The 12,484-nt window shown below is 34.4% G+C and overlaps 1 protein-coding gene across 4 annotated transcripts; it reads left to right on the top strand.

Annotated features, from left to right (window-relative positions):
- Positions 1 to 3,091: 3,091 nt before the first annotated feature.
- LOC112680051 lies at positions 3,092 to 11,518 on the top strand. Of its 4 annotated transcripts, none has more exons than XM_025550041.1 (4): positions 3,113 to 3,134; positions 9,091 to 9,162; positions 9,323 to 9,432; positions 9,837 to 11,518. In XM_025550041.1, exons 2-4 carry the CDS (start codon positions 9,146 to 9,148, stop codon positions 11,432 to 11,434), a joined length of 1,725 nt encoding a protein of 574 aa, XP_025405826.1. In that variant the 5' UTR covers positions 3,113 to 3,134; positions 9,091 to 9,145; the 3' UTR covers positions 11,435 to 11,518. The 4 variants fall into 4 exon arrangements, with proteins under 4 accessions (XP_025405829.1, XP_025405826.1, XP_025405827.1 ...); XM_025550042.1 differs by having other exon boundaries at positions 3,118 to 3,134; positions 9,126 to 9,162; XM_025550040.1 differs by lacking the exon at positions 3,113 to 3,134 and adding an exon at positions 8,711 to 8,992.
- Positions 11,519 to 12,484: the final 966 nt, after the last annotated feature.

The following is a 12,484-nucleotide window of genomic DNA, read 5'->3' as shown; positions in this document are numbered from 1 at the left end:
TTAAAAGAGCGATGGCATTAGACTCAACCACACCCATAAATGTTATTTAGTCTATAGCTTATAGGTTATCAAAATTTAAAAAGAAAATATACAATTCTATAAATTGAAATGGGCTTATTTGACGTATATAGTAAGCAAATTAGTATTATTGTATTATTAATATTTTATGTACGTAAAAGAGTAATATTTTACCTTAGTTAAAGCTTATCATAAGTGAAATATTTAACTTAACATGTTATTAAGTAAAATATTAAATGTGATAGTTGTATTTTATACATTTTACAATCAATACGAAGAAAATAATAATGTAAAGTATCAAATAATAAATCGTTTTCTAATATAATAATATGGTAATATTATATACGATATAATATAACATGTACATTTAATATAATTATATTTATCATTATTTTTTGATGTAAAAACACACTTCAGCTATTTGTATTAAAAAACATATTTTCGTTCATGTTACATTTCGTAATAATACGTTGACTCTCTTTTAAATATAAATATGTTTTTATTTTTTTGACAATATTCCAGGAACGTAGATCACGCTACTTTTGACGCAAATCAAGTATTTGAAGAGAGGGTACACATTATGCATGAGGTTTTTTGACATTTGAGTGAATGAAAAAATTTGTTATGTATTATCGTCATGAAAACCTATATAATATAATAAATTTTTTTAAATTACTACATCCGTCTTTCTGCGTCACTCAATATACATATTGTCATACACGAGACTATATTTCTATATTATATTTGTGGTGTATAACGAACAAATGCTAGGATTACCGTGATAATATACTTATCGTATACCTACGAATGAATTCGAAGCTATGGTTTTCATATGTGGAAAAATATGACATCAATTCGACCATGAGTGTAAAATAAATATCGAAAAACAGAAAAACTTTTTATATGAACATCAAAAATCAATTTTGTTAGCGTAATAGCGTCGGTTTTATAATACGTTACATTCTTAATGGAAATAGATATAGGGAATTTAAAAGCAAAATGTCTCGATCGATAATTGTTAATTTGTTTTCATGCTTAGTTATCACTTTTGATATCAGCAATAGAAGAATATCGCTATCGAGTAACTCAAACCTAGCGCCTATCAACATGAAGTCGAGAAATTTGTTTGTTTTGGTTGAATTGTGGGTCGTGGTAGAATGACGGCTAAAATTGTTTAAGTGCCGTAATTATTTTGATTAGATTACCGTTACAATATTATACCACCGTAATTGAAGAATATGATGTTATCGGATCTTTATATAGGCGTATATAATATTACATTCCGAACCATCACATTTCTGTAAAAATACGTTTGTGACGAATATTTGATATCCGACCGGAATCCTTAAACGGTTTTTTTTCGAATTCGTATTTTTTTTTCCGTCCTAGTTCCCTATAGAAACTTCTAATAATTCGGCGAATATTATCCTATAGCGAATATCATTATTTTGTACCGGTAGTTATTTGATATATTTTACAAACCATATGACCCTGAATATTGCCTACGCTACAGAACGTCACCATTAAAATATTTGTTAAGATAATAAATATTAAAAAACGTTGGTTTCGAATTAAAGTGTCTACTTTTGAAGAATTTCAATTTTGAATATTTATGCGATCGAATTGGTTCTAACATAAATTAATATTGTTTTCGCTTGATCGGAAAAAATGTGAAGTCGCAATCAAAATTAGCTTGTTAGTAAAAACGGTTTTCCAATTTTGATATCTTTATGGTTATAGTCGCAATGTAAACACTTCAATAAATAAAAAAAACCTTATGATTTCTTATTTTGTTAAATTATAAGTGACCAATAAATAGTTGTTGTTTCGTTATTTTGCATACAATTATGTCAAAGCCTTAAACCTAAAAACCGACAGCTGACATTGCTAAATTTTATTTCCGGCCGAACAATCGTTAAACTATGTACTATGTAATGAATTTAATGAAGTCTATCTATCTTTTGATTTCCGCTTTTAAATACCCTAAAATAATGCTATATATACACAAAGATGTATTATTGATGTACTCTAAAAACACGTTAAAAATTTAAAAAAAATAATATTATTTTTTTTAAGGTTTTCTAATATATATACACTATAAGTATCGATACCCGTTTATTTTATGACTGTTGTAAATTTTTGTTCTTCTATTTTAAAGTTTCTGTTAATTTTGAAAAAAATTGAACACTTCTCTAACTTTATTTTTAAATAGAAAAATGTATTTAATTTTGTTATAAGATAATTTTAAATTTATGCGGCCCATTAGCTTTACGTTCAATACAAGCTGCCGAACACGCATTTCAAGTTTTATAAATAATTATTAAGTACACGTGTATGACGTGTGTATAAGCGTACGTTATCCTATACCAATTTTTTTTTCAATTATATCAGAATATTTAAATAAATAGTGTATCAATCAAATCAATATAATGTAAAAGTCAAGTCTTAACTGTTTTTCTCTCAAAAATTCAAATTTTAGTTGCATTATCTATAAACTATATACTATATTCGATTTACCCTATCGAGTATGATAGCTTTACCGCCAGAAACGATCACAATACGTTAGAGCAGGGGTCGGCAACCCGCGGCCCGCAAAGCAACTTTTTATGGCCCGCACAAAGATGGTTAATTTTTGTGTTTTATTTTAGTTCAATAAAATGTTTCATACAATTTTCAATACTATTCAGTTATTTTTTCTTCATGAATAAAATCTAATCTAATCGTTAATAGATGATGTTTATTCTATATAGTTGTATAGTCAGTTTAATCTATAAAATTGTTATTATTATCTAATCGAAGTCGAAGATAATGATGGCTGCACTACTCAGTCATAGGATAAATTAAATATACTTATATATATATTTAAAAATTAAAATTTTAAATATATTTAATCTATGTATTTAATATATTTAATCTATGGGCATAGTTACTTTGCGTTTGTAGCAATTAGTATTACACCGTGATTACGCCCGTACGTGTAACTGTTTGCGTTTGTAATAGTTTCATTTTACAAGTAAATACAAACATTATGGCGACTAAAAAAAGAAAAATTTGTGATGAACATCGTTTTTTTAATAATTCTTGGGTTGATTCATACTTTTTCGTCGAAAACAAAGGTAAGCCATTATGTTCAATTTGTCAAAAAATTAAATTTTTTCTTAAAAGCAATTTTTTCCAGTAATATCCGTATTTTTTACACTCATATTTCTACGTAAAATTATCAAATATAATAGCAATACAATTATTGGTATATATCATATGTAAAAAATATTTTTTAAATGTGGCCCTTGATAAACATTTAAAAAAAAAATATGGCCCGCGTGGTTCAAAAGGTTGCCGACTCCTGCGTTAGAGTATAATATCGTTTTCGTGACAGTACAAATACACTGTGTTGGCGTAAAATGAAAGGCCATAAATTATAACTGATAATTTATTAGTGATTACTAATAACTTATTAATTTATTACACGTACTGTTCAACAGTAACGTACGTAAGACTTGGTTCGGAATAGAGATTAAATATTATACGGATTCATCATTATTACATTATATTGTTCTTTCCAACTTAAGTGTACCTATTGACATATTATATTTTATTGAGATACGAAATTTGACATTTTTTGTACAAATATAGAGTATACCGATTATAGTGAAAAATAATACGATTATAACTATAAAACAATGTAACAAAGAATAAGTATACGTAAATATATGATAGAAATAATGATGATTCAAAATATTAACAGTCGAACGGTGTTAATTATTTTATTTATTCGTTTAACATCATTGATTAAAATACATTTTTTTTTATATGCCGCACAAATCGCAAATGCGGAAATAAGTCGGTCAAAAATTTTACCGAAAAAAGACATTTAAAATTCGACGACAAAACCTTTGAATTCCAAACATTAATTGTTTATTCGAAAATGTATGTTTAGTCCGACATTAAATCATATTCATAAAATATTTGGTGATTTTGAAATTCTCGTTTATGTGACCAACGATCGTCGGCACGTGTCATACACAAAATTCCCGTTTATAGATTAAACCCATTTACGTTACAATAATGCTACTTTTTCAGACAATTCCACATTGACAATGGGTTCCGTTATGATCATTAGCTATGATGACATAGAGTGTGTGCGATGCGACATAATTGTAAAATATTAAATTATTATTACCGAGGTTTCTATGCGGTTGAATATGTAACGAAATTATTTATAGACCTCTTCGGACGTAATTGACAGGTCCACAAGAAGATAATTGAAAACAAATTTAAATAAAAATTCTACTTCACGAATGATTTGCCGACATTGTATAACACTTTTCATTCAAAATAGAAATACCAACACGATTGCTGTGTGAACGAACCTACTGGTTATTTGAACTAAAACCACTAGCCGAAAAACGTTGACAAATTGGTTATATTTTATAAAAATGAATCAGTTTAATGCAAAACGCAACAAAAAACGATTTCATTAAAATTATAAAATAAGCGCGTCGTTTATTTCCGTTAGAACGTTTTGCATTCAACCGTGTCTAAAGAGCTGCGGATAGAACATCTTTACATCGTTACAAACTGGATGGGAGAGGTGATCGATTTTTGTAATTTATTTATCTGATGGATCACCTAGTCGGTTCGATCCAGCAGATTTAAGGCCACCATTATAATACAGCGTGAATTAGTTGGTGCCATCACTCCGTAAACGTTGTTATTAGTAGAAGTGTTATTCAGTTGAGATTTTTTTTTTATTTCCGAACAATAACAATACAAAGTACAAATATATTACTTGTTTATTTCGTTTATACGTGTCATGTTTTATTTATATAACGTTTCGTGGTTTTGTCCTCAAATCGTAATTGTCAAGTTGTCGTTGATGTTGTCCGTGTGACGAAAACCGCGCAGTAAGAAAAAAAAAAATCGTACACAAATAATTGCAACACAAGAGTTACAGAACATTTTATTTTTTCGTGTTAAATACCGATTTTATATTGTCACTGAAAGCGATTATAGATTATAGCATATAATGGTGTAGCGGATTGCGTTATACGTTTTAGCAGGTCAATCATCGTGCCGTGTTATTTTTTATCAACGCGTTCGTAAGCACATCGTTTAAGGCGGGCAACACACTAGCGTTATTTTACTGCATGTAATGCGGGGTAAAAACATCGACCGACACACGAACGGACTACGACTATTATTATCAACGATAGATAACAAACCGTCCGACTTGTCGCGCGATTATTACGGCCGACGTGTGGCCGTTCGTTTAATTCAATGCATATTAACAGAAAATACCTATCGCGCGGTATTTTTAACGCACGGTTAAGTTAAGGTGCACGCGACAGTTTTCGAAATATCGCGCCGTAATTTTATTGCGCGACACTCGTGTGTTGCGCGTCTATTCATTTTAGTGTACTCTAACAGAACGCGCAGTAAAATTAAGGCGTGGTAAAATAACGCTAGTGTGTTGCCCCGGCCTGAGGGACAAAAATAATGATTACAATACATTTTTCAAATAGTCAGTACGAAAATTCTAAAAAGTTACCTGTTTGAACAAATATTATACACGATTTTATTATGTTATAATTCTCATATTATCTTACGTAAAATATCACATTTTACGGCAGGAACACAAGAACGTTGGTTCTATGCTACATTCTGCACGTATCGAAAATAATTTTTTTCGTACCCAAACATACCTATTCTGATCGTCTTTTATCCGTGCAGATTAATAATTTATCGATGATTTATAATCTGGTGTCGGATCGTCTATAATGTAGACGTGCACCCGCTTCATATATAAAAATTTCGTGTCACGATGTATGTTCGCGATAATCTCCGAAACTACTGGACCGATTTTGATGAAATTTTTTACACCGTGTGTAATTTGGTCCAACTTAAAATATAGGATAGTTTTTTTACAAATTTTTTAATATTTTAAATATTTTAATTAACTTTTTAATAAACGTGTATAATTGCATGGTGTATTTCGGGTTTTCCCGTGACCGACCGCAAGTATCTATATAGCTACCTGTAATCTGACCTTTTTTCTATTGTGTGTGTTTTATCGTCGTCGGCGTGTAGATATGAATTGTTCCGAGAATTATATAACTAACCTAACCTATGGTTTTTATCTCAATATTATTTTTTGCATTGCAATTATTTTAATAAATATATAGGATAGTTTTTATCTCAATATTATTTTTTGCATTGCAATTGTTGTAATGAAGAAAGTTATAGAATTTTCGAGAAATGTTCAAAGGTATAAAATGCGAAGTTCGGTACGACGTAAATTCAGAAAATATATATGTTGGTTTGTACTTAATTTCAACATTTAGATACTTTACCTATTACTTTTAAATTTTCTCATACATTATAACACTAATACATGGCCTACGAAAATGCCAAAAAACCAACTAATACGCGGGCAACGCCGTGTCGGGACAGCTAGTCCCAGTGAAGCCAGTGCAAGTCTCGATTTTCTACCGTTCCCCATCATGTTACAGCAAATATATTGGCTACAGGGTCAGGTGCAGAGACGGCTTGATCATGAATTTTGTGGTTCACTGAACTACCAAAATGTTTGGGGTGGGTAATATTTTAGTAGGTGAGTACTTGGTCTCGGCAACTGGCAGCGGTAGGTAACATAAAATTGGTAATCTAATAGAAATTAGGTAAATTTTTGTATCTAAATTGACTTTTTGGTCAGGTGTACACCTAGGACGATGATAACGGACAGAAAGCGCTAAGGGTGACCTAGTGCCTCGGCTGTAACGGCGCGGGACTACGCAACGAGCATCGTATAGCACACGGTCGTCGGCTTATTTTGAAGTTTTTTTTAGAAGTGCGCAAAAATTAAAATTTAACCCCTCCCCGTACTCTCAAAAATATTACTTTGTGTTTATGATTATAAACCCCGCTGCGGTCGTGCAATAATATTGTGATAATAAAATAATAATTACAATTTATTATTGTGAGAAATTTTATTTACAGATAGTTTTTACAACTGCGCATTTTTTTAATTAGAGCTGCGCATCTTTCGTTTAAAGTTACGCAAAATGTGTTCAAACGCACGTTAAAAAAAATCCCTGGGTCGAAGCGCGCGTCCGACCGACCACGTTCGAGGTGCGCAAAACCGATATTCGCGCACTCGGAACAGCGGTCGGTGAGCCGTACGCAGGGGACCGCCACAGGTATCGGGCCCGGTGCCGTCCGGGTGGATCAGCCGTTCCGTGGCCACCCTCGATTCACGGGGCCAGCTGGCCGTTAGCGTGCCGTAGCTGATCGCGGTGTAATGTTGAGACCACCACTAACGATACATTCCGGTTGAATTTCAAGACGAAAAAACAAAAAAAAAAAAAAAACAAATGAATAATCCCGCTAAACGTGAACGTCATCGATTACATAAAACCGTTGCGTCATCACTGTCGTAATTTACGATGGTTAATGATTAGGAAACGGATTTTATTGTAATAAAAAATATCAATATATGTACATATACATGTACCAGTTTTTCTTAAAACATTGAATAAAAAATCCTAAATATGTAATTATCGAAAAAATATATTAGTATAATATTTATAAATATTAAGTAAAAGTAATACAAATGATGTAGTTACATAAAACAACGAGTGTTATTCTGAAACAAAGCAATGAGCAATATAAATATTGCTGAAGGTTTGCAAATAAAAAATTGCGACGATTTGGTCGAAGAATACTCTTTTATTGACTAAAAGACCGTTCCATATCAACTTATTTGATAGGATAGTAATTCATATTTGCTAAATTAGAAGGAGTAAATTGAATGTCCAGAGATCCTTGATGATTTTTCCTATTAAAATATCTCCGATGATCATGCTAGAAATAAGTACGTAAATGCCAGTAGAGTTTTTGTATATTCTGAGTCCATAATTTTTCTGTTAGAGGGAAAAATTAAAATTTTAGGTAAAAAGTCTCTCTCAGGTTTTTCGTTTTTTCCTGTCATTTCAAAAATGTAACATTTTCATAGCACTAATTTCACCAAATTTAGGTAGAAAGTTTCTCTCAGTTTTTCGTTTTTCCCTTCTACACAAATTCACACAAAATTTTTTTATAAATTTTGGACTCAGTATAATACGTTTTTAATTTATAAAATATAAGAGAATTAATTGAGAAAAAATTAGAACACAATTTATGAATTAAATTTAATACCGGCTGACAATGGGATAACATTTTTTTTAAAAAATGAGTAAAAGTTTTTCCCTGTAACGGTAAAATTATAGACTCAGAACATACAAAAACCCTTTACTAATGCCATTTAAATTACATACAATATTTGGAGATCGTCAAACATTTTTGACAAAGCTTATAATATTTATTTTCGTCAAAAATCAATAGAAAAAAATCAAAAAATTACATAAAAAATTTACTTTTTTACCCAATATTTAAGTTTATTAGAATGATCTAAATTGTACACATTTTTTGTGATATGTATGTAATATGTAATATTAAATGGCTAATAACCTTTTATGCTGAATAGCGATAGCCCGACTTAATCCATAAATCTACTTTACATATAATTTATCTATAAACTGCACCGTGTAAAATTGAGCTGAGGTGGCGATATTTTGTATGAAAACAGTCAGGGACAATTATCTTAGAAATTTTTTTTTAATAATATTTTGATTTCAAGTATGTATCATTACTTATAATAAAAATTAAATATTAGCTAAATACCTAGAAAAATATAAACTTTAATTTATTCAGTTATAAAAGCACTTATACAATGGTATACATTAAGCGATTTTAAATTTAATTTTTGGTTTTAATGCCCAACGAAGTTGACATGAGTCGCGAAAAATGTATGATAAGAAAAGTGGTTGGGGAGTCGAAAAGGTTAGAAAAACCACTGCCTTATATGACCTATTATGTTCAGTTAGTCTTGTACAGCTCAAAAATGAAGAAACAAAAATTAACACAAGATTTCTATAAGGTAACTCAGGCTATTATAATTATCATTGATACTTAGTTTTAATATTTTTATATGTTGCCATGTTTAAATACTTTATTTATCTACATGATGTGTTATAGCTGGTTATTTTTATAACATTTTATTTCAACTCAAGGGCTTTAAATCCACATCGTAATGGGCTCCAATTGTCGGTAATTATTATGTATACATTGTTATATCATTATGTCTTTAAAGGAAAAATATTTTCCGTCCGAAAATCGTTTTAATCGGTTGAAATAATTACAAATATTATTTGTAGCCGTATAAACTGCGTATCAAATGTAATACGTAACGATTGTTTTTATTTTCAAGTACTAAACATTGTTGTTCGTCGGGCGCAACTTTAAAAACAAAATTGCCGGACAACAATAGCTCGGTGTGCTCTCGCCATCAGTGTCCAAAGAAAATGTTCAGTTATACCGGTACGCATAACATAATCGCGGTGTCTGTGTCTGTGTCGTGTTAAACATATTAACAGAGCCGTACCAAGCCATTTTTTATCCTGAGGCAGAACTGAAGCAATGTGCCCCTTAGGTTGTAGGGTTGTCACACTCACAGCTTTTAATATGTATAATACGATTCGGAAAAATCTGAAAAATTGTAATTAGGCTTTTAGCAAAACAAGAAATAGCATTTCTTAAAATAAGTAGTTATTTAATATTTTTGTGCCCACCAGCTTCAGGTGCCCAAGGCAAGTGCCTCGCACGCCTCACCCTAATTACGGCTCTGCATATTAACACTGATCGAAAACTCTGTAAAATTATTTTATCTCGACCTTTCTGTACGCCCATAAGTCAATCGTGATTTTTATTTTGCATGCATGAAGTACCGCGGTGTTGTGACCGCAGCAGCGGCCGCGGCACGAAGTTCGACCAATGGTCGGATAAACCGGTGACCAACGGCGATTTACCGCGCGTCGACCGGAAATTGTACCGGAACATCAAGAGCCGGTACGCGGAAAAACGTGACCGGACGGCAACGACGGCCATGGTTTCGGCATGGAACAAGGACTGCTGGGAACAGCTGGAATCCGACAACTTGGCTGTGGAACGTCCACGATCGGTCGAGATGTCGGCGGCCCATCTGGCGTACCTGGAGTTCGTCGAGGCGGACGGGCAGCTGGACGGGGCGGCCTCGGTGCTCGGCTATTTGCTGGAGGCGGAGCGCGTCTGTCGCGTCGGGCAGCTGCAGCCGCTGCACACCGCCGAGTTCGAACGGGTGAGACTGGCGTTGGCCGAAAGCGACGGGTCGCCGTTGGGTCTGGTGCGAGCTGCGCTGGCGTTCGTCCGCGGTGACGGGCCGGCCGACGGCGACATCAGGGACGAAGCGAGTCCGCGGTGGTCGTGGGCCGCCGAACTGTGCGTGTTGGCCGCTGCTTCGCGAGCAAACGCCGATGGCGGCAAAGGACCGGTCGCGGCGACCTGCCTGTTCGCGGCCGGTTGGCTGTATGCGCGCAACGACCGCCCGCAAACCTCCATGCGGTTCTTGGAGAGCGCGCGGCAATTGGCCGACGACGGACACCGACGGGACTGGCTTCTACCGGACGACGTGGCGGACGCTACTGGCGCGGTGACGGAAGCGGACGGCGGCCGTGTGAGCACGTGGGTGGCCACGTGTTACGTCGAAATCGGAATCCTGATGGCGGCCGCCGGTGGACTGGACGCGGACCGGGCGCTGCTGGCCGTGCGGACCGCGTGCAGGCTGGCCGAGCAGTGCGACATGGACGACGGCCGTCGCGCGCCAATACTGCATGAGCTGGGCGTCCGGTACGCTGCGGTCAACGTACCCGACCGCGCGGTCAAGTGTTTCAAGGAATGCGCGGCGGTCGCGGCCGGAACGCGCTCGGGCCTGGACCTGGAAGCTCGGGTCCGGGAGGCGGTTGTGGCAGGCCCGGGACCGGAAGACGACCGCGTCCTGCAGCGGATCGCCGACGAGGCGCTGGACAGACGTTGCGGCCGGGCACTGGTGAAAGCGATCGCGGCCCGCGGCCAATCGTGCGCGCGCCGTGGCATGACGAACGTGGCAGGCCGGCATTTCGCGCTGGCCCACCGGTTGGCCACAGACCCGGACGTTGACGACGCAGATACGGCACTGTCGGCCCGTCTTAATGCAGCTGTGTGCCAGACGTCCGTGTACCTGCAGTCGAATTTCCAGCAGCTGAGCCGTGTAGGTTTCAACCTGCTGGCCACCGAGGCACCACGCCGTTGGACGGGCACCCAGTCGTCCCTCGTCCAGCGCGACTCGGAAGGCCGGATGTACTTGGACGTGGAACATTACCGAGACGCGGTCGTGAAATCCCAAGCCCGGAAGATTCTCGGTCGGTTGTCGCAAATTGAACGGCCACGCGAAAGCCGAGAAGATGGAGAATCCCGTAAAGGCGGCAGCGTGGAAGCCGTAGAGAAGGATGATGGGGCTCTTTCCTAAATTGAGGCCCAGAAAAATAATAGTTAATTTTTTTTTAATTTTACCACAAAAAAAATATAGTACAAACTGTAGTATCGTTTACAATTACCATTTTATTTATAACAAAATAATTTAAATATACAGGAAATACTCAGGAATACTCCGAATACTTCAAAAATAGAACCAGGTAAAAAAAAAATGTTGAAAGAAAACTAAATTCATCTTGAAGCTTTAATCAATCAATTAATCAATTAATCAACTTATTTGAGAGCAAAAACTAATAATTATAAAAACGTGAAATTTTCATTGAATACTTCACCATTCACTTTCAAAGGGTATTATTTTCAATATATTTTTCGAGCTATTTATATATGATTGGATAAATTCATGTTTTCTTCAGTTTTTTCAAACATGTCGATAAAGTAACTTTGATTTAATAAAGTTTTGAAAATTCAATACAAAGTTCCTCAAATATATCAATGATAAATGAAAAAGAGAATTTAGATTAATTTAAAAAAAAATGTTGGAACGTTTGAATATTATATTTTAAAAACGACAAAAATCACAAAATTACATTACATTTTTATAAATGAAAATTCATTTGTATTCTTAATATTTGAAAATAGGACAAAAGTTTTTTCATAAAATTTTCTATAATACCAAAGAAATAAAATATACTGGAAAATTGCATAAAATATTTTATACGTGTTGCAATGACATATTTTGACCAAATCGAATATTTTAACGAATATCCGTTGTACGATATTAGTTATTTAATTAAATACATTTCATAGTCTTGAATTATTTTATTGATGTTTATGCTATTTATAGGCTTCTTAAATTTTTTATTTTTCAAAATTGTAGATGCTTTTTTTTTAAAGCTAAAATATTAAAAGTTCCACTTATCTTTTAAAGATATTTGGTTCTTCTACTAAATTAAAATAAATTAAATAAATGTAAATTTATATAAATAAAAAAACGTTTTTTATAAATAGCAACACAGTGTGTTAGCAACAGAATACTTCGAAAAACATTATCAATAATCATTAATTCAAATCAAAATTTTTCCAA

Source organism: Sipha flava, unplaced genomic scaffold, assembly GCF_003268045.1.
Source record: "Sipha flava isolate LNK unplaced genomic scaffold, YSA_version1 172_pilon_pilon, whole genome shotgun sequence".
In the NCBI taxonomy this organism is placed as follows: Eukaryota; Metazoa; Arthropoda; class Insecta; order Hemiptera; family Aphididae; genus Sipha; species Sipha flava.
The sequence above is the reverse complement of the archived record's forward strand: the minus strand, read 5'-3'. Positions and strand labels throughout refer to the sequence as shown.

Excerpts from the sequence above, each read along its gene's own strand:
- LOC112680051 (XM_025550041.1), top strand. Across the intron at positions 9,433-9,836 it reads GAAAATGTTCAGTTATACCG|TACCGCGGTGTTGTGACCGC; the intron begins GTACGCATAACA and ends GCATGCATGAAG.